The sequence below is a fragment of the Mauremys mutica genome, chromosome 10 (genome assembly GCF_020497125.1).
Source record: "Mauremys mutica isolate MM-2020 ecotype Southern chromosome 10, ASM2049712v1, whole genome shotgun sequence".
NCBI classification, from domain to species: domain Eukaryota; kingdom Metazoa; phylum Chordata; order Testudines; family Geoemydidae; genus Mauremys; species Mauremys mutica.
This window is the reverse complement of record NC_059081.1, coordinates 64,343,633-64,364,062: the sequence shown is the minus strand read 5'-3', so window position 1 is coordinate 64,364,062 and position 20,430 is coordinate 64,343,633. Positions and strand designations below refer to the sequence as shown.

General features: G+C 47.3%; 1 protein-coding gene across 1 annotated transcript in view; it reads left to right on the top strand.

Moving 5' to 3' along the window:
* Window positions 1-9,983: 9,983 nt before the first annotated feature.
* Window positions 9,984-20,430, top strand: part of ACADL (acyl-CoA dehydrogenase long chain) — a 33,998-nt gene continuing 23,551 nt past the window's right edge. Inside the window, exons 1-2 of the mRNA XM_045032717.1 lie at window positions 9,984-10,138; window positions 14,611-14,772. Coding sequence (XP_044888652.1) covers window positions 10,068-10,138; window positions 14,611-14,772 — 233 coding nt within the window. The 5' untranslated portion in view covers window positions 9,984-10,067. The remainder of the gene's footprint in view (window positions 10,139-14,610; window positions 14,773-20,430) is intronic.

The following is a 20,430-nucleotide window of genomic DNA, read 5'->3' as shown; positions in this document are numbered from 1 at the left end:
AACCCCTGAACTAGAAGAAATTAAGGGTCAGATTATCAAGAGTGCTGAGCACGTACAACTTCCATTGACATCAAAGGGAGCTGTGGCTGCTCGGCACTTCTGAAAATCATGCCTTCAAGATAATGATCACCAGCCACAAAAGCATAAGAGGCCTAAATTCAAGTTGCCTTAAAAACTACACAGGGAAAAGGGGTGGTAGGAAGGATGGTCTTTGAGTTAAGGAGATGTTGGAGATCTGGGTTCACTTCACACAAGTGTCCAGTGTGACCTTTGGCAAGTTACTTAATCTCTCTGTGCCTCATTTCCCAGTGCTGGGGCTCCCTGCAAAGCTCAGTTCCGGGGCCCCCACAGGACTGGGAGGAAGATGGGGACAGTGGAGGAGCAGGAGAAGCCCAAGGAAGTAGGTGGTGAGTGTCCCAGAGCCTGTCCCATCCCTGGCTTCCCCTGCCTGTGCCTGACTCCTGCTCCCAGCTGGGAGCTCCACTGTCTGGGCAGGTGGCTACTCAGCTCTGGCTTAGCCCCAAGATCCACCCCTGACTGCTCCCCGCAGCTCTGGCCCCTGTGCTCCCCTGTCCAGTCTCAGTCTGCAGTGTCCCTGCATTGATCCACCTGTGCACACCCCCTCACCTCCCCACTCGGGTCCAGCACTGGCACCTACCGGCTCGGGGGATGCTGTCAGGGGCGGTTCTAGGAATCCCGCCACCCCAAGCAGGGCGGCGCGCTGCGGGGCACGCTCTGGCGGTCGCCGGTCCCGCGGCTCCGGGGGACCTCTTGCAGACATGCCTGCGGAGGTTCCGCTGGTCCCGCGGCTCCGGTGGAGCATCCGCTGGCATGCCTGCGGGAGATCCACCCGAGCCGCGGGACCAGCGAACCCTCCGCAGTCATGCCTGCGGGAGGTCCACTGGTCCCGCAGCTCCGGTGGACCTCCAGCAGGCATGACTGCGGAAGGTGCGCCGGAGCCGCCTGCCACCCTGCCGGCAAAATGCCACCCCAAGCGCGCTGGGGTCTGGAGCCAGCCCTGGATGCTGTGCGGGAAAAGGAAGCACAAGGCCCAGATCCGCCGGTGAGGGCCTTCCATTTGGCCTGCTGAGCATCACCTGTTACTTCTTGCTCCCCACTGAGGGCTCTGCTGTAAAGGCAGCTTAGCTACCTGTCTCCGGCTGGCCCCAGGCTCTAAGCATCCCTAGGCCCTGTGGCCTTTCCCTCCCGGCTGCAGAGCATCCCTCTGAGCTGGCGGGTGGGGAGAGCGTTCAGAGGCAGGTCAGCATGGGGACACTGCAGACAGGACTGGGCATCAGAGAGCATGGGTGTCGTAGTGAGGGGAGCCCAGAGTGGAGTTGGAGCCAGGTAGGAGGGCTGGTCTTACAGCAGAGCCCCCAGAAGGGAGCAGGACAAAGCAGCTCACACCTGGTGGGCCAAACCGAAGGCCTTGCAGGCTGGATCTGGCTTCAGGGGGCCCTCTTGCTGCAGGTGCCACCACTGTCAGTTCCCCTATTTGTTAATTGGGGACAAAGATACTTCCTTTGTCAATCTCATGTATTTACAGTGTAAGCTCTTCAAGACAGGAGTGACTCTTACCATGTGCATGTACACAGCCTAACACAACTAGGCCCTGATCTTGGCTGAGGCCTCTAGACTTGCAATGAAAATTCAGTACTGCCAACCCCAAGAGTTCAAAAAATCGTGAGTCAGGTATGACACTTGATTGAAAATCATGCAATTCTGAAAAGAAAAAAAAAACCCAAAAAAACACTTTTCCTCTTCTTGTTTTTGAGCCTTTTTGATCATGTTTTTAAATTTTTTATTTCTTTTCAAATGAAAGCTCAGATTCTAATGTAATCTAATGATACCAGGAGCCGGGGCCTGGAGAAAATCACCAAATATCATGAGACTCGTGATAAAGTCATGAAAGTTGGCATCACTACAAATTATTATTATTAATATTTATCATCACTGTCTTTATGAAAATGTATTGGCAAACGTTCAGCTCTGGTGATTGATGTATATCAGTTTACGTTTCTAAGGGCTAGATGCTTACTCTTTTTAATGGAAGGTGTATTTCGAAATTCCTCAAAACAGGATCCCAGTGGTTGCCTCTGGTAGGAGTAAACATACAATTACAGATCAGCAGCTATACAGCACCCTTGTATTTTGAGTTCACTGTGCAAGCACAGGCAAAGAGAACCAAGACAGTGCAACATTCAGCCGTTATGCCGTCTTCTACAGTAACTCCTCATTTAACGTTGTCCCACTTAACATTGTTTCAATGTTACGTCCCTGCTCAATTAGGGAACATGCTTGTTTAAAGTTGTGCAATGCTCCCTTATAACGTCATTTGGCTGCCTGCTTGTAAGATTCTGTGGAAGAGCAGCAACTTTACAAGGGAGCATTGCACAAGTTCCGCTTCTCCGCCTCCTCCCCCTCCCTCCCAGCGCTTCCCCAGGGCAGCTGTTTGGCAGCGCTTAGGACTTTCAGGGAGGGAGATGCAGGAGCGGGGAAGCGCCGTGTCTCTGCTCCTCCCCCTCCCTCCCAGAAAATCCTAAGCACCACTAAACAGCTGTTTGGTGGCACTTAGGATTTTCTGGGAGGGAGGGGGAGGAGTGGAGACGCGGGGCTTCCCTGCTCCTCCCCCTCCCAGCACTTTGCGCTTAGGACTTTCTGGGAGGGAGGGGCAGGAGCGGGGAAGCGCTGCATCTTCGCTTCTCCCCCGCCCTCCCAGAAAGTCCTAAACACCATCAAACAGCTGTTTGGCAGTTCTTAGGACTTTGCGGGGGAGGGATGTGGCATGCTCCAGAGAGGCGGTGGAGTGGGGGTGGGAAGAGGTGGGCCTCGAGTGGAGCGGGGACAAGAAGAGGCGGGCCTGGAGCATTCCCTGCAAAATCTGAGCCTGTTCTCCTGGGAAGCTGCCGCTGCTGCTGCAAAGGTGCTTCCTAGCGTCCTTGCCTGCAGCGGGCAGTTCCTGTGTGGGGTAAGCCAGGGGCACTTCCCAACCACACCACAGTACAGTACTGTACAGTGTACAGTATAATGCCTTTTGTCTGCCCCCCAGAAATTTCCTTGGAACCTACCCCCCCCCCCCGCATTTACAGTAAATTTTATGGGACAATTGGATTAGTTTTACATTGTTTCACTTAAAGTTGCATTTTTCAGGAACATAACTACAACATTAAGTGAGGAGTTACTGTACTTATTCTGTCTTCGCTCATCAAGCACTTCCTGAAAGTATCATTCTCTCAGTTCCTAGACATGAGCCTTTACACCAGGGGTCTCAAAGTCCCGGCCCGTCGGCCATCTGCGGCCCGAGAACCTCCCCACTGCGGCCTGCAGAAACTTTTAAAAAAGTTCTTTCATCTGGCCCTGGTGGCTGCTGGCCAAGGGGTGGGGGGGCAGGAGGGGAGTGAGCAGGAGAGATGCAGCCAAGCTGCCGGCTCCGTCTGCTGCAGGCACTGGGGGGGAGGGACAGTGATACCATCACTAGTTGCCAGGCAGAGTCAGCTAGGGTGACCAGACAGCAAATGTGAAAAATCAGGACAGGGGGTGGGGGGTAATAGGAGCCTATATAAGAAAAAGACCCAAAAATTGGGACTGTCCCTATAAAATCGGGACATCTGATCACCCTAGAGTCAGCCATGGAGGCAGCGTCACTAGTCGCTGGGCAGAGTCAGTGGGGACGGCATGAAGCCAAGGGAGTGAGAGAAAAGGGTAGGAAATGGACTGGGAGGTGGCGTGACTTGTGAGGCTCCAATGACAGTGCAAGGGGGCACGCTGCCTCCATTCCCCCTCCCCGAGCACTGACTCTGGGCCAATGGGAGCTCCGGGGGATGGTGCCTGCACAGAGGCAATGTGCTTGGTTCCTGCAGATGAGATAAAGTGAAGAAAAGAAGAAAGGGAAGAGGTTCTTTCTAGGTATTGGCACTGCAGGTCTGTGTAAGGAAATGGGGCCCTTTATTTACTTTTTTACCTACTGACCCATGTAATGTTGGTAGGCTGTGTAGGAGAGGACATCTCAGCAGGAGCACCAGGAGGCACTGAACCTGATGGGAGCATAATCCCAGACACACAGGGAGGGTTAGAACCACCTACTGCCCCATCTCTTTAGGGTAGTAGCCATGCTCCTCACCCCTTGCATCTGACCAGTGGGCAGACCATGACTGTGCCTCCTCTTCAGCCGCTCTTGTGCCCAAGAAGGCCCATGTCAGCAGAGCATGGGAAAGTGGACCAAACAGAACTATCTGATGCATACCTTGTTGCAGTCCTGAAGGTTTCAACTGCTCAGTCACTGAGGCCAAATATCAACAAACTGACAGAACTGAAGCATTGCCAGGTGTCTGGCAAACACTAAAAACTCTCTGGCAGGCGATGAAATTTCTAAGAAATTCAAAATAAAGAATAAAATATAAACTTTTTATTTTCTGAACACCATCTTCAGTGACATTATTGGCCCGCTGGGAGGATTTGAGGACTGGCACTGGCCCTGAGGTAAATTGAGTTTGAAACCCCTGCTTTACACAATTATGTAACATCCTCACTAGGAAGCTATTTATCGTAACACTGATTCGTGGGCGGCAGAAAATGCCTTAGCGTGAGACTTAAAGAGCTCAATCTGTTTAATTTGTCAAAAAAAAAAAAATCAAGATTTGACTTGACTGTGGCGTGTAATCTCATGATACCAGGAACTGAGGCTTTGGGAAAATCTCCAAATATCACAAGGCTTGTGATTAAATTGTGAGAGATGGCAACTCTGCAAATTAATTAATAATAATAATCTTCATTAAGATTAATTAGCAAACTTTCAGCTCCAGTGATTGATGCATATCAATTTATATTGGAACAATTAAAAACAAGGGGGAAGGAATACACCCAAAACCAGGGAAATAACAGATTAAAGAATATTTAGATAAGTTAGATGTATTTAAGTTGGCAGCGCCTGATGAAATTCATCCAAGGGTACTTAAGAAACTAGCTGAAGCAATCTCGGAACCATTAGCAATTATCTTTGAAAACTCCTGGAGGATGGGTGAAGACTGCAGAAGGGCAAACATTGTAATTGTCTTTAAAAAGGGGAACAAAGAGGATTGGGGGAATCATAGACCAGTCAGCCTGACTTTGATACCTGGAAAAATACCAGAACAAATTATTAAATAATCACATATTGTAATCACATGGAGGATAATAGCATTATAAGGAATAGCCAGCATGGATTTGTCAAGAACAAAATCATGCCACACTAACCTAATTTCCTGTCTTTGACAGGGTTACTGGCCTAGTGGAGAAGGAGAAGCAGTAGATATGATCTATCTTGATTTTAGTAAGGCTTCTGGCACAGTCCCACATGATAGTCTCATAAGCAAACTAGGGAAGTGTGGTCTAGATGCAATTACTACAAGGCAGGTGCACAACTGGTTGAAAGACCATACTCAAAGAATAGTTGTCAATGGTTCACTGCCAAATCTGGAGGGCATGTACAGTGGAGTCCCACAGGGGTCTGTCCTGGGTCTAGTACACTATTCAGGATTTTCATAAATGACTTGGATAATGGAGTCAAGTATCAGAGGGGTAGCCGTGTTAGTCTGGATCTGTAAAAGCAGCAAAGAATCCTGTGGCACCTTATAGACTAACAGACGTTTTGCAGCATGAGCTTTCGTGGGTGAATACCCACTTCATTGGATAATGGAGTGGAGAGTATATGTATAAAATTTGCAGATAACACCAAGCTGGGAAGGGTTGCAAGCACCTTGAAGGACAGGATTAGAATTCAAAATGTCCTTGACAAATTGGAGAATTTGTCTGAATTCAACAACATGAAATTCAATAAAGACAAGTGCAAGGAAGGAAGGAAAAATCAACTGTACAACTACAAAAAGGGGAATAACTGGCTAGGTGGTAGTACTGCTAAACAGGACCTGGGGGGTTATTCTGGGTCACAAATTGAATATGAGTCAACAATGTGATTCAGCTATGAAAAAGGATAATGTTATTCTTGAGTGTATTACCAGGAGTGTTGTATGTAAAACATGGGAAGTAATTGTGCTACCCTCCTCAGCACAGATGAGACCTCAGCTGGAGTACTGTGTCCAGTTCTGGGTGCCGCATTTCAGGACAGATGTGGACAAATTGGAGATAGTCCAGCGAAGAGCAACAGAAATGATAAAAGGTTTAGAAATCCTGACCTATGAGGAAAGGTTAAAAAACTGGGCTTCCTTAGTCTTGAGAAAAGAAGACTAAGGGGGCACCTGGTAACAGTCTTGAAATATGTTAAGGGCTGTTATAGAGAGGGCAGTGATCAATTGCTCTCCATGACCACTAAAGGTAAGACAAGAAATAATGGGATTAATCTGAAGCAATGGAGATTTAAGTTAGATATTAGAAAAAAACTTTCTAACTATAAGGTTAGTTAAATTCTGAAATAGGCTTCCGAGGAAGGTTGTGGAATCTCCATCACTGGAAGCTTTTAAAGACATGTTAGAGAATCACCTGTCAAGGATGGTTGAGGTTTATTTGGCTCTGCCGACTGGACTTGATGACTTTTCGAGGTCCCTTCCAGATGCTTATTTTTTTTAATTGAAAGATGCGATTCTTCTTTACATTTTTAAATTCCTCAAAATAGGGCCCCAAGAGCAGAGTCTGGCAGGTATTCTTTATCTGAGGAATAAATGTAAAGTTATGGCTTCACAAGGTTACAGAATCTTTGTACTCTAATTGCCTGAAATAATATATTTCAGGTTAACTTAAAATAAAAAACCCTCCCATCTGACTCTTGTCTTCTCTTTTCTTCTCACCTTTGTGTGTTTCGCCTTCTGTGTCTCTCCTCCTTTTGTCATTCCTTCTCAGTTTAACAATGTAAAGTTTAAAAATATTTACATCACAAAAACATACAGATATTTCATTATAAGCCTATTATAGGCTTAGATGTACTAGAAAGGATTTGTAGTTACAAAAGCCTGCAGTGCACTTGATTACATGGATCCCTATTGTGCTAGAGGCTTTGGTAAGTAGAAATATTTTATTCTGCAGGAGTAATTGTTTGAAGGAATGCCTCTAAATAGTTTGGGATTTTTATATTGCAACGGATTTGGAGACACATAACCAGGAAAGAGGCATACGCTTATTTAACAGAGAAGCTTTTAGTAAGTGAATTAACATACGTTCCAGCTCCATTTCTGGAATTATAATGTGGTCCAAGGAGACATTAAAATGAAATACATTTATAAACCACCTGTCAAGGAACATCTCTATGTGCACACACAATAAAATAAGTACAATGCACACGGGGCCTGGTTTTCAACAGAGCTCAGCACTTAATAGCTCCCATTTAGGCACTTAAATGAAGTGGCCAGATTTCCAAAAATGCTCAGCTCAAACATCAGAAATAACAAGCCAACAAGCCCCAAGAGATCACCAACCAGAGCTAAAGGGTCAGGCAGCAAGGCGAATTCAAGAGCTCTTGGCAAACCTTTCAACAGACAAAATGGAATAATTCCCAATTAGTACAAAGAATGGGGAAGGAAATGAGATGCATCTGTGTTTGCGTACTGCACACTCTGGCAGTGAAGTGCTGTGTGTTGGGTTGTATTATTTCTGTGTGTGTGTATTGTGGCTCTCTGTGTGCCTGCTGTCCATTCTGGCAAGGAGGTGTCATGGCACAGTGTAGGGATGTATATATGTTTGCATTACACACCGGCAAGGAGATGTGCGTGGCTGTGTGTGCTGCATACTCTGACAAGATGTGCGTAGTACACATTGTTGCTCACTGTGTCTGCTTCCAACTCAGGTAGTGAGGTATGTGGCTGTGTGTGCTGCACACTCTCCCAGGGGTAAATTGTGTGTTTTGGCTCAGTATATATGTATGTATGTGTTTCACACTGGTAGAAGAAGCAGAAATACCGGCCTCCACCTCCGCTAGGGGTGGGTGTTACAAACTGACAGGGTATTTGATGCACAATGACAGGAGGTGTAGGCGTCACCACACTGGCAGGGAGGTATTGTGTGGTGGTGTGTATTATACATTGGCAGGCTGAGCAGGTGTGTGTAGCTAGGTGTATGTGTGTTGCACAGTGGCAGGGGGTGTAGGGGTGTGTGACTGTGTGTGTTGCCCACTGGCAGAGGGTGCAGGAGTGCATGGCTTGGTGTGTTACACAGCAGCTGGCGGTATCGGTGTGCATGGCTGGGTGTGTCACACAGCAGCCGGGCGGCGGTGTCAGTGTGCATGGCTGGGCATTTCGCACACCGGCTGGTAGTGTAGGTGTGCATGGCTGGGCATGTTACACACCAGCTGGCGGTGTTGGTGTGCGTGGCTGGGCATGTTGCACACCAGCTGGCGGTGTCGGTGAGCGTGGCTGGGCTTGTTGCACACCAGCTGGACAGCGGTGTTGGTGTGCATGGCTGGGTGTGTTACACACTAGCTGGCAGTGTCAGTGTGCATGGCTGGGCGTGTCACACACCAGCTGGCAGTGTCAGTGTGCATGGCTGGGCGTGTTACACACCAGCTGGCAGTGTCAATGCGCATGGCTGGGTGTGTTACACACAAGCCGGGCAGTGGTGTTGGTGTGCGTGGCTGGGTGTGTCGCAGACTAGTCAGATGGTGGTGTCGGTGTGCGTGGCTGGGCGTGTCGCACACCGGCCGGTGGTGTTTGTGTGCATGGCTGGGCATGCTGCCTGCCAGCCGGGCAGCAGTGTTGGTGTGCGTGAGTGGGCGTGTCACACACCAGCTGGCGGTGTTTGTGTGCGTGGCTGGGCATGCTGCACGCCAGCCGGGCAGCGGTGTTGGTGTGCATGGTTGGGCATGTCACACACCAGCCGGCGGTGTCGCTGTGCGTGGCTGGGCGTGCTGTATGCCAGCTGGGCAGTGGTGTCGGTGTGCATGGCTGGGCATGTCACACACCAGCCGGCGGTGTTGGTGTGCGTGGCTGGGCGTGTCACACACCAGCTGGTGGTGTTTGTGTGTGTGGCTGGGCGTGTCACACACCAGCTGGCGGTGTCGATGTGCGTGGCTGGGCGTGTCGCACACTGGCTGGCAGTGTCGGTGTGCATGGCTGGGTGTGTCGCATCCAGCCGGGCAGCGGTGTCGGTGTGCGTGGCTGGGCGTACTGTACGCCAGCTGGGCAGTGGTGTCGGTGTGCATGGCTGGGCGTGTCACACACCAGCCGGCGGTGTCGGTGTACGTGGCTGGGCGTGTCACACACCAGCTGGCGGTGGCGGTGTGCGTGGCTGGGCATGTCGCACACTGGCTGGCAGTGTCGGTGTGCGTGGCTGGGTGTGTCGCACTCCAGCCGGGCAGCGGTGTCCGTGTGCGTGGCTGGGCGTGTCACACACCAGCTGGCGGTGGCGGTGTGCGTGGCTGGGCGTGTCGCACACTGGCTGGCAGTGTCGGTGTGCATGGCTGGGTGTGTCGCACTCCAGCCGGGCAGCGGTGTCGGTGTGCGTGGCTGGGCGTGTCGCACACTGGCTGGCAGTGTCGGTGTGTGTGGCTGGGTGTGTCGCACTCCAGCTGGGCAGCGGTGTCGGTGTGCATGGCTGGGCATGTCGCACACTGGCTGGCAGTGTCGGTGTGCGTGGCTGGGTGTGTCGCACTCCAGCTGGGCAGTGGTGTCGGTGTGCGTGGCTGGGCGTGTCGCACACTGGCTGGCAGTGTCGGTGTGCGTGGCTGGGTGTGTCGCACTCCAGTTGGGCAGTGGTGTCGGTGTGCGTGGCTGGGCGTGTCACACACTGGCTGGCAGTGTCGGTGTGCGTGGCTGGGTGTGTCACACTCCAGCCGGGCAGCAGTGTCGGTGTGCGTGGCTGGGCGTGTCGCACACTGGCTGGCAGTGTCGGTGTGCGTGGCTGGGTGTGTCACACTCCAGCTGGGCAGCGGTGTCGGTGTGCGTGGCTGGGCATGTCACACACCAGCTGGCGGTGGCGGTGTGCGTGGCTGGGTGTGTCACACACCAGCCGGCGGTGGCGGTGCGCGTGGCTGGGCGTTACACGCCGGCGGGCGCTGTCCGCGCTGCCCACTAGAGGGCGCCGCAGCAGCCGCGCCGCCTCCGACTCCGCGCGCCGGCGGGCCCAGCCCGTGACCCAGGCCTGGCGAAATGGCGGCGAGGCGGTTGCTGAGCCGGGCCCTGCGGCCGCTCTGCGCTCCGGGGGCCCGGCCGCCCGCCAGGTGAGCGCTCCCGGGGCCGGGGCCGAGGCCGAGCCCAGCCAGCGCCGCTGCCGGGGCCCCGGTCTGGGGAAACCCCGAGCCCCGGCTGGGCGGGAGAGCGGCTGGGGGGCTGCGGCAGCGAATCAATGGAGGGTGCTGGCACCCCGGGCTCTGTGTGTGTGTGTGTGTGTGTGTGTGTGTGTGTGTGTGTGTACGTGTCTAGTGTGTGTGCGCGCTATTGGTGTGTGTAGTGTGCTCTGTGTGTACTCTGCACAGTGTGTCCAGCCTGTGTATACACACAGTACCGTGTTCTGTGTGTCCTGTCTGTACTGTGTGTGTAGTGTGTACAGTGTGCTCTGTGTACAGCGTGCATTGCTATTTGTGTGTAATGTGGACTGTCTGTACAGTGTGCTCTGCGTGTAGTGTCTGCGCTATTTGTGTGTACAGTGCGCTCTGTGTATTATGTACAGTGTGTGTGTGTGTTGTGTACAGTGTGTGTGCACTGTGTTACTGTAGCATGTACAGTCTCAGTGCAACAAGACCCACACTGGGGGTTTTGAGCAATACTATAAATAATGGTATATTAATGGACATCATAATGCCAGGGAGCTAGGCTCCCCCAGATTTTGGACAGGTTTGGATCAAGCTTTATATTGTGGTGATCTGGGCTCCCCCTGGTTTTGGATGGGTTTGGATCAGGCTTTGGCTATGGCCCAGCTGTGAAGTCCCCATCCAGATACAAACTTGCCCTAAGTTTGGGAGTGCTCAGGTCTCAGCTCTCCTAATGGTGCCTGCTTGTTTTGTGCCCCTCTCTCTGATTCTCTGTCACACCCCATCTCTTAGGGCTTGTCTACTCTTGAAGGTTAATTTGGATTAAGGTAGGGGGTGTGAATTTTAACAGGCTCTCTGTGATAACTCCCATGTGAAGGCAGTTCTTTAGAAGGAAAGTAGCTGTGACCTTTGTTCCAGATACTGCCAGCATGGCAATTTCAGATAATGACAAAGCTACACCCAAGCAAACTTTGTTGTTTTCATAGTCAGATCATGAGGTCTCAGCATAAGATCTTGCAAGAAGCTCATGTCCCCAAGTTATTTGATGAGATTATTATTTCTATAATTAAACTCGAGTGTGTCCACCTTGAACTCTGCACACACTACACATGTCTAAAAGCAAAGAATTTAAAAAATACATTCAGTGTATCTTTAAAGTTGAAACTGTAGTTGTGGGTAACACACCAACATCTCCTTTTATTTTAAAGTTTTGTGATTTAGGCTTATAGAAGAGAGGAAAAGACCTGTTAGATCTTTGAGACCATCCCATGACCTTGCAGAATACAGCCTTTGTCCCCCAGCATGACTCCCCGGAGGGGAGAGGGGGTTAGTTTAAAAAATTTAACCCTATAGTTTTAGTGGGGGGGGGGGTTGGTTAAGGTGTGTGTGTATAGGGTTGAGGTGTATTTATTTTGTGTTTGGGGGAAAAAATACAAAATATAGAATAAATTGATTGCAGTAACATCTTGTGTACAAATCTCATTACAATAATATGTATACTACCTCCTGCATTCCAAATCCTGTGTAAGGCTTGAAACCAATGTCAGGATGAATCACTTCATTGCAGGTTGGCCAATAAGGGCATGATCCTACAAACACCACTGAATGTCGTGCTTGAGAGGTGTGCGACTGCACAGTCTTGAGCACCATGCTTGGTAATAAATGTTTGGAGGGTTGAGCCCAAGGTGAACAAAGTAGTCTGCATCGGAGAGTCTATTCTGCTAATTGTAGCTTGCTTTTATTTATGCAGCTCCTAGTGTACTGCGGCATTTGTACTTAAAAAGAATCACAGCATTAAAATACAGAACTTCACTTCAGCCATTTGACAAATAAATCTTTGTTGTGAAAGCAGCAAGATTTCTTTTTTTTTCTTAAACTGTGTAAGTTAGCAAGACTGTACTGTAAAACAAGATACTGACCAAAAAGGAAAAACTCAAAAGAGAGACTAATTCATGGGATAACTACTATAAAGTGATGTCTTCAAGATAAAAATCTTATCCATATTCTTTGGAGGGACCTTTATGATTTTGGTCATTTAACCACCAGATATTGCTGTTAGCCTCTCCCTGACTATTTTTTTAAATATGCAGTGTTGTTCTAGTGCGTTGGTCCCAGAGTATTTGAGAGACAAGGTGGGTGAGGTAATATCTTTTATTGGACCTACTTCTGTTGGTGACAGAGACAAACTTTCGAGCTACAGGGAGCTCTTCTTTGGGTCTGGGAAAGGTACTCAGAATGTCACAGCGAAATACAAGGTTTAAACAGATTGTTTAGCATAGGTAGTTAGCACAGAGTCTAAGGCAGGGGTTCTCAACCTTTTTCTTTCTGAGTCCTCTCTTCCTCCCCCACACATGCTATAAAAACTTCACAGCCCACAACAACTGGTTTTGTGCATATAAAAACCAGGGCCTGTGTTATGGAGTAGGAAGCAGGGCAATTGCTTCCCCCCACCCCATGAAGCTAAATTGCTCAGGCTTTGGCTTCAGCCCCGGGTGATGGGGCTCAAGGCCTCTGGCTTCAGACCCATGCGGTGAAGCTTCAGCTTTCTGACCTGGGCCCCAGTGAGTCTAATGCTGGCCCTGCTTGGTGGACCCCTGAAACCTGCTCACGGCCCCCCCAGGGGGCCCTGGTTGAGAACCACTGGTCTAAGGGGCCATTCAAGGTGGACTGGGCCATTCAAGGTGGACTGCCCCATTAACACCTCTGCAGTCATAGGACAAAAGGGAGGGAGGGTAGTGGGTTACAGATTGTTGTAATAAGCCATAAATCCAGTGTGTCTGTTCAGTCCACGAAATTTTAGTATCTAGCAGAGTTATGAATTTAAGCCCTCAAGCTCGTCTTTTGAAAGTGTTGTGTAGGTTTCCTTTGAGACGAGGACTGACAGGTCAGATTTAGAGTGATCACTTTGTGAAAAGTGTTAACCCATAGGTGATAGGGTGTGTTCGTCTTTTATAATTTTCCTGTGTGAGTTCATTTGAGAACGTAGTGATTATCTGATTCATCCACGTAGTTATTAGGACATTTACTGTGATGGGTGAGGTATACCATGTGTTGCGATAGGCATGTGTAGGATCCATGGATCTTGAAAGGCGTATCGGGGGTGGGTGGTGGTCATTGTAGCAGTGGAGATATGTCTGCAGGTTTTGCATCTGTTGTTCTGCCAGGGTCTGGTGCCACTTTGAGTTGATGGGTCCCGGTCTATGGGCGCTTGCTTCTGATGATGAGCGCTTGGGGAGGTTGGGCAGGGGGTTGTTTCCTCTCTAACACCTCATAACAACTATGTGGGTGAAACCAGACAATCGCCATGCCCTTAAGTGAGCTCACAAAAGAGAATAAGAGACAAATACACCTTGTATTTAGCTCTGAGTACCTTTCCCAGACCAGAAGAAGAGCTCTGTGTCGCTCAAAAACTTTTCTCTTTCCAGCAGAAGTTAGTCCAATAAAAGATCTTTCCTCACCCACCTTGTGTCTCTACTTTTTATGTATTTGTGGTTGTGGGTTTATCTGCTGAGGTTTAGAGCTGTTTCATTTTTATCTTTTTAAAAAGATGTCTTATTTGTAGAGCTCTGTTTATCAGAGAGGGAGGAGGGGATGGCTCCTGCTGCACAACCCAACTAGACTCATAGACTTTAAGGTCAGAAGGGACCATCATGATCATCTAGTCTGACCTCCTGCACATTGCAGGTCACAACCTCACCTGCTCCTGTAATTGACTCCTCACCTCTGGCTGAGTTACTGAAGTGTTCAAATCATGGTTTAAAGACTTCAAGTTACAGAGAATCCACCATTTACACTAGTTTAAACCTGCAAGTGACCTGTTCCCCATGCTGCAGAGGAAGGCAAAAAAACCCCAAACCCCGGGGTCTCTGCCAATCTGACCCCAAGAAAAATTCCTTCCCAACCCCAGATAGAATGATCAGTTAGACCCTGAGCATGGGTGGCAAAAGAAGCAGCAGAGTTTCACTGTTTAGTTTTATTTGTATTTTTTTTTTTGAAGGATGATGGTATTGATTGAATTTGAAAGTGAGGGACTACTGCTGCTGGACCTTAGCCCTGCGTCAGTGTGTTTTTTGAAATGGTTCGTTCAAGCCTGTCTGTGCAGCTGTGCCGAATGCATGTCAAAGTTGACCTGAAACATCTCTTGCTGTACCGAGCTTGGTGTTTTTTTTCTGGTTGTCAATCATGTCAAGTAGCATAATGGACAAATGTCCATGTCTCTTAGGCTTCCGCATTGAAAATTTATAAACAGAATGATATGCCGGTTTGCCTGCAATACCAGGAGACTGGACTCGATGACCCAGGAGTTCCCTTCTGCTCCTATGCTCCTTTGGCAGGCCAGTGCCATTCATTGTGCCCACAAGTATTTGACCAAGATAGGCATTCACTGTTTAAAAAAGTGTTAGGTAGCACTCCTTACAAATGCTCTGGCTGTCTCTTTTTAGGTATCTGCAGACTGAAAATCATGAGTTGGTACGTCAAGAAACGTCTTCTGCTAAAACGTTAATGGATATTGGAACTCGAAGGATCTTCTCTTCGGATCATGATATCTTCAGGGAAAGTGTGAGGAAATTCTTCCAGGAAGCAGTGCTTCCTTATCATGCAGAGTAAGATATGGTTTGGATATTTTATGTTACCTACTAATTCCAGGCTGTTTCACAGAACTCTCTGGGAATGATGTTCTGAGTATTACTGTTTAAAAAATTGTATTAAGGCTTGTATATAATATATATCTTGGTTTGCATATCTCCTACAAGGAAAAAAGTACATGGTTATATTTGTAAAGTAAACCAAAAAAAGCACTTTCAGAATTTCTCATGAAAGGATGCCAGGTTGATTAGCTAGGAGCTCATTATTTACAGGAGCAAATGCAGCACAGACAGTAAAATGCAAACTTCTGTAGAAGTTTGCCTTGCCTCTAGGGATGAAAAGGTAGTTTAATCTCTTTGTTAGCTTTGCTGAGGATCTCAGTATTATCACTGTTTATTATTTGCATTGTAGTAGTGCTTAGGAGTCCCAGTCATGGACCAGGATCCTAGGCACTGTACAGACCCAGAACAAGAAGGTGGCTCTTGCTCCAAAGAGTTTACAATCTAAAGGTGTTAGTTGTGTTGGTTTTTATATTGTGGATATCTGTTCCCTGAAAAGTGGACTTAACGGTTGGTGTATACACAAACTTGCCCCAAAACAGCTAACTCGATTTTAATTCACATCTTTTATTTCTGTGCAAGTCTGTGTGTGGGCACTCTTACTTCAGAGTAAAAGTGTTCTATTCTGACTGAGTTAAAGTGGTGTTTGTGGTGGTGTTTTAATAGCTAAATTAAAATAGGATCAAGTTGGTTAAAACAACAACAACCCTGTTTTAGCTCAGTAAAAATAGGACACTTTTAGTTGAAATAAGTGTCTACACACGCACATTATAACAAAATATGTGTATTAAAAGAGATTTAGTTATTTCAGTGCAATTTTGTGTGTAGACTAGTACTAAAATTAGCTCTTCTAGAGGTCACAACTGAGACACCAGATGGTAATGATTTTGCATTGCTCCCAGCCAGGGCTGGAACAGCAGTCTAGAAGTGAAAGATTTCAGTTACCAGTCCCCTGATCTATTCATCCCCCTGACACCATTGCTATATTTGGTGTAGCTAGCTTGTTTCAGGCACAATCCTTAGCGTATTTTTGTTTTGTAATCTCCTAGTACAAATTCCGGTTTTGAAACCCATTTTTTTTGTCGAAGAGTTATGGTTGTCATTCTACATCTAGAAGAGCAGCTTCATTTCAGAATTAATTTCAAGATAATCGAGACTCAGCACGTTAATATCAAACAATTGTTTTTAATTCTGGTAGTGAGGGTAATGAGATGAAATATTGTATGATGATCTTCCACTTAAATTTAGCCAGTGAGCCCAGAAGGGTAGCTGTACTTCAGATATGGTGATCGTTCTTTCTAGGGCTACAGTGCATGTCTACAAAACCATATATTATCCCATTCTCCAATAAGGACCATCTTCCAACTAAAGATTTAAGCAACTGTATTAGTTCTGGACTGGGAAAGCAAACAATACAAAGGTGAATTTAATATATTTCACCTTTTCACATTTATTCCATTCCTTCCCTCTTCTCTCTCCAACTCCTCCACCTGGAACTTCTCTCTTATGTCTGTAATAATTGTTCTGTTTCTGTACAATCTCCAGAAGATAAACATGAGAGAGAATGCTACAAACTTTCACAACCAATTATTATTTATTTGTATTACCATAGCACCAAGGGGCCTTACTCATAGACCAGGATCTCACTGAGATAAGCCCTGTACAAACACAAACAAACAAAAAGATGATCCCTTCCTTTGGGGCTTAATATAGTTCTCTTCTTCCATTTATAGTTCCTGGGCAATGCCATTCAACCAAACCGAACAGAGACTATAAAACACTTTCAACTTAAAATCATTCTCTTGTCTGAAATAATTTTAACTTCTTACTGTTATAAGTAAGACTTATTGCTACTATAACTGAAAGAGATTAGAAGAAAGATTTTTTTAAAATTTACTTTGTACGTTTGAGAGTGCTTTATGGGTAGTCATGTTCCCCTTCTCTGTAAAGTCAGTCAGTTTCCTTCTGTTGTTAGCATGGGTCTTTTCACACAGCAACAAGGGAAAGAGAAACACTTATAAAATAGGAAAATGTCTGTAAAACCAAACAAAACAGAAAAAAAATAGCCCTGGAATTATGGCAGGTGTAGAACCTGACCCTACTTTAATTATTTTTTGCAGCTGACTAGATTTCAAGGTGACAATGTCCCTTTAAAACTTGTATGCCAATCCCTGTAACCTTCCGCTATTATTCATTGCTTATGTAAAACTATAGATGCACATGGCACTTTCCAGTAGTGTAATAAATGAATTAGTGATCTGGAAAATGGGGTGAACAGTTAGTGGCAAAGTTTGCAGACAATACAAAAATTATTCAAGTCTAAAGCAGACTGTGAGGAGTTAGAGGGATCTCACAAAACTGGGTGGCTGAACAACAAAATGGCATATGAAATTCAGAGTTAAGTGCAAAGTAATGCACACTGGGGTAAAAATAATCCCAACTATGGATATTAATGGATTCTATATTAGCTGTTGCCACCCAAGAAAAAGATCTTGGAGTCACCTTGGATAGTTCTCTGAAAACTTCCAGTCAAGGTGCAGCAGTGGTCAAAAAGGCTAACAGTATGTTAGTAACTATTAGGAAAGGGATAGAAAATAAGACAAAATATAATACCACTATATAAATCCCTGGTGTACCCACACTTTGAATACTGTATCCAGTTCTGGTCACCTCATCTCAAAAAAGATACAGTGGAACTGGAAAAGGTTCAGAGAAGGGCAACAAAGATGATCAAGGGTGGAATGGCTTCCGTATGAGAAGAGACTATAAAGATAAGGACTAGTCAGCTTAGAAAAGGGATGACGGGGGGTGAGGTATGATAGAAGTCTGTAAAATCATGAAGAATGTGGGAAAAGTGTATAGAGAAGTTTTATTTCATACGATACAAAAACCAGTCATCACCTGATGAAATTAATAGACAGCTGATTTAGTGCATACAAGAAAGTACTTTTTTTACACAAGGCACAACTAACCTGTGGAACTTACTGACGTGGGCTGTTGTGATGGGCAAAAGTGTAACATGGTTCAGAAAGAAGTTTCTGGAGGATAGATCCATCAATGGCCAAGATGGGTAGGGATGCAGCCCTAAACGTCTCACTGTCAGAAGCCAGGAGTGGAAATCAGGTGTGGATCACTCCATAATTGCCCTGTTCAGTACATTCCCGTTGAATTTCTGGTACAGGCTTCTGTCGGAGACTGGATACTGGGTGAGATGGATCATGGTCTGACCCAGTATGGTAGCTTTTATGTTCTTAATACACAAAGTCTCTGCCCTGAAGAGCTTAGTGTCAGATTTTCAAAAGCATCTTGTAGTAGGAAGAGAGCCCGAGACATAAGCCCTTGTATCAGAGACCTGGTATGAGGCAGGATGCGCTCACAGAATTTGGCAACAGGGCTGATATTGCAAAAATATATATTCCTAAGAAGTGCTAGTCACAAAGTACTCATGCAAACACATCCCGATATCAAGTGGTACCAGAACATCCCAATATCAAGTATGGTACAAAAACATTCCCCAAGGATAACAGGAACACACTGACTGCTCCTAAGAGATAAGATCAGGATAACAGTACGAAATAAAACTGTTTTGATTGAACCATCATGTACAAGGTAATGGGTAATAACTAGCCATGTCACAGGGAAGTAAGTAACTATGTCAGAGGAGCAGTACTGACTTGTTTGTATTGGGGTATAAAGATGTATCTCAGAGGGAGTATCTTTGTCTGGCCTAGGGAGGAATGGAAAGTCCCGCTGTTCACTGAGCTGGTCCATTGTTACGGGCATACGTGTATTAATGGTCTGGTGGAGTCTGCAGGATACTAGTACCGGGCTTCGTTGACAATAAGCCTGGCTGGGTGCCTTTGTCCCTTAACTGATCTTGTGCTCATTGGGAGGTTTGCTCGAGGTCTGCCGTGCCAGCTGTCTGCGCAGGGCCGGTGCAGCACACAAAGAAAACACACACATGCAGCCGAACATCTATCAACATCTAATCACACACTAAGGGTACGTCTACACTATGGGATTATTCCGAATTTACATAAACCGGTTTAGCAAAACAGATTGTATAAAATCGAGTGCGCGCGGCCACACTAAACACATTAAATTGGTGGTGTGCAGCCACGGTCCGAGGCTAGCGTCGATTTCTGGAGCGTTGCACTGTGGGTAGCTATTCCGTAGCTATCCCATAGTTCCCGCAGCCTCCCCCGCCCCTTGGAATTTCCGGGTTGAGATCCCAGTGCCTGATGGGGCAAAAATCATTGTCACGGGTGGTTCTGGGTAAATGTCGTCAGTCACTCCTTCCTCTGGGAAAGCAACGGCAGACAAGCATTTCGCGCCTTTTTTCCCTGGATTGCCCTGGCAGATGCCATAGCATGGCAATCTTGGAGCCTGTTTTGCCTTTTGTGACTGTCACCGTATGTGTACTAGATGCCGCTGACAGAGGCGATTCAGCAGCGCTACACAGCAGCATGCTTTTGCTTTTGCATGACAGCAGAGATGGTTATCAGCCATATTGTACCATTTACCATACCATAAATTGGTAATAAGATGATCATGGTTACCAGTCCTTTTGCACTGCACCATTTGCTGCTGTCATAAGTGCCCCTGGCTGAGATCAGCCAGGGGCGCAAAAGCCAAAATTGGGAATGACTCCCTGAGTCAATCCCTCCTTTTTGATATCTAAAAATAGAATCAGTCCTGCCTAGAATATGGGCAAGTGTACTAGAGAACCACTGTATCATAGAACCAGAGAGCACAGTTGCTCTGTGTCAGATCCTGCAGAAATTATGAGCTGTATGCTATTCACAGGGGGTGATCCTGCAACAACCCCACCTGTTGATTCCGTTCTTCCCCCAGCCTTCCTGGGCTACCGTAGCATTGTCCCCCCACTTGTGTGATGAAGTAATAAAGAATGCAGGAATAAGACACAGTGACTTGTTAGTGAGAAATGAGTGGAAGGCAGCCTCCAGCTGCTATGATAGTCCAGACAGGACATTAAGCAGTGTGGAGGAGAGGAGCCCAGCATCCCGCTGCTAGTCCAGGGGCAATTGAATCTTTTCTTTACACATGAAGGGTGGGGGCTGATGGAGCTCAGCCCCCTGTTGCTATGATGAAGACGGTTACCAGCCATACTGCACCATCTACCAGGAAAAATTAGGAGCAGGCGCCCTTGATCGACCTCACTGATGCTAGTCGGCATGGTTACCAGTCCTTTTGCACTGCCCCATGTGCCAATAGGCTGATGATGACGATGGATATCAGCCATATTGTACCATCAGCCACCCATGGCGGGGCAGGAGCAAGGATGTTGGTGTTGAGTGCTGCAGCATCGCGTCTATCTGCAGCATTCAGTAAAGATAGGGTGACATGTAAAAGAGTCAAGAGAGGATTGTTTTCCCTTTCACTTCTGGGGGTGGGTGGGGGGGTGCGTAAATTGCCGAGCTATGCCCTGACCCACCGCGGACACTGTGTTTGACCCTAGAAGCATTTGGAGCTCAGCCAAGAATGCAAATGCTTTTCGGAGACTGCAGGAACTGTGGGATAGCTTGAGTCCTCCAATCCATGAGCGTCCATTTGATTCTTTGGCTTTCCGTTACGCTTGTCACGCAGCAGTGCGCT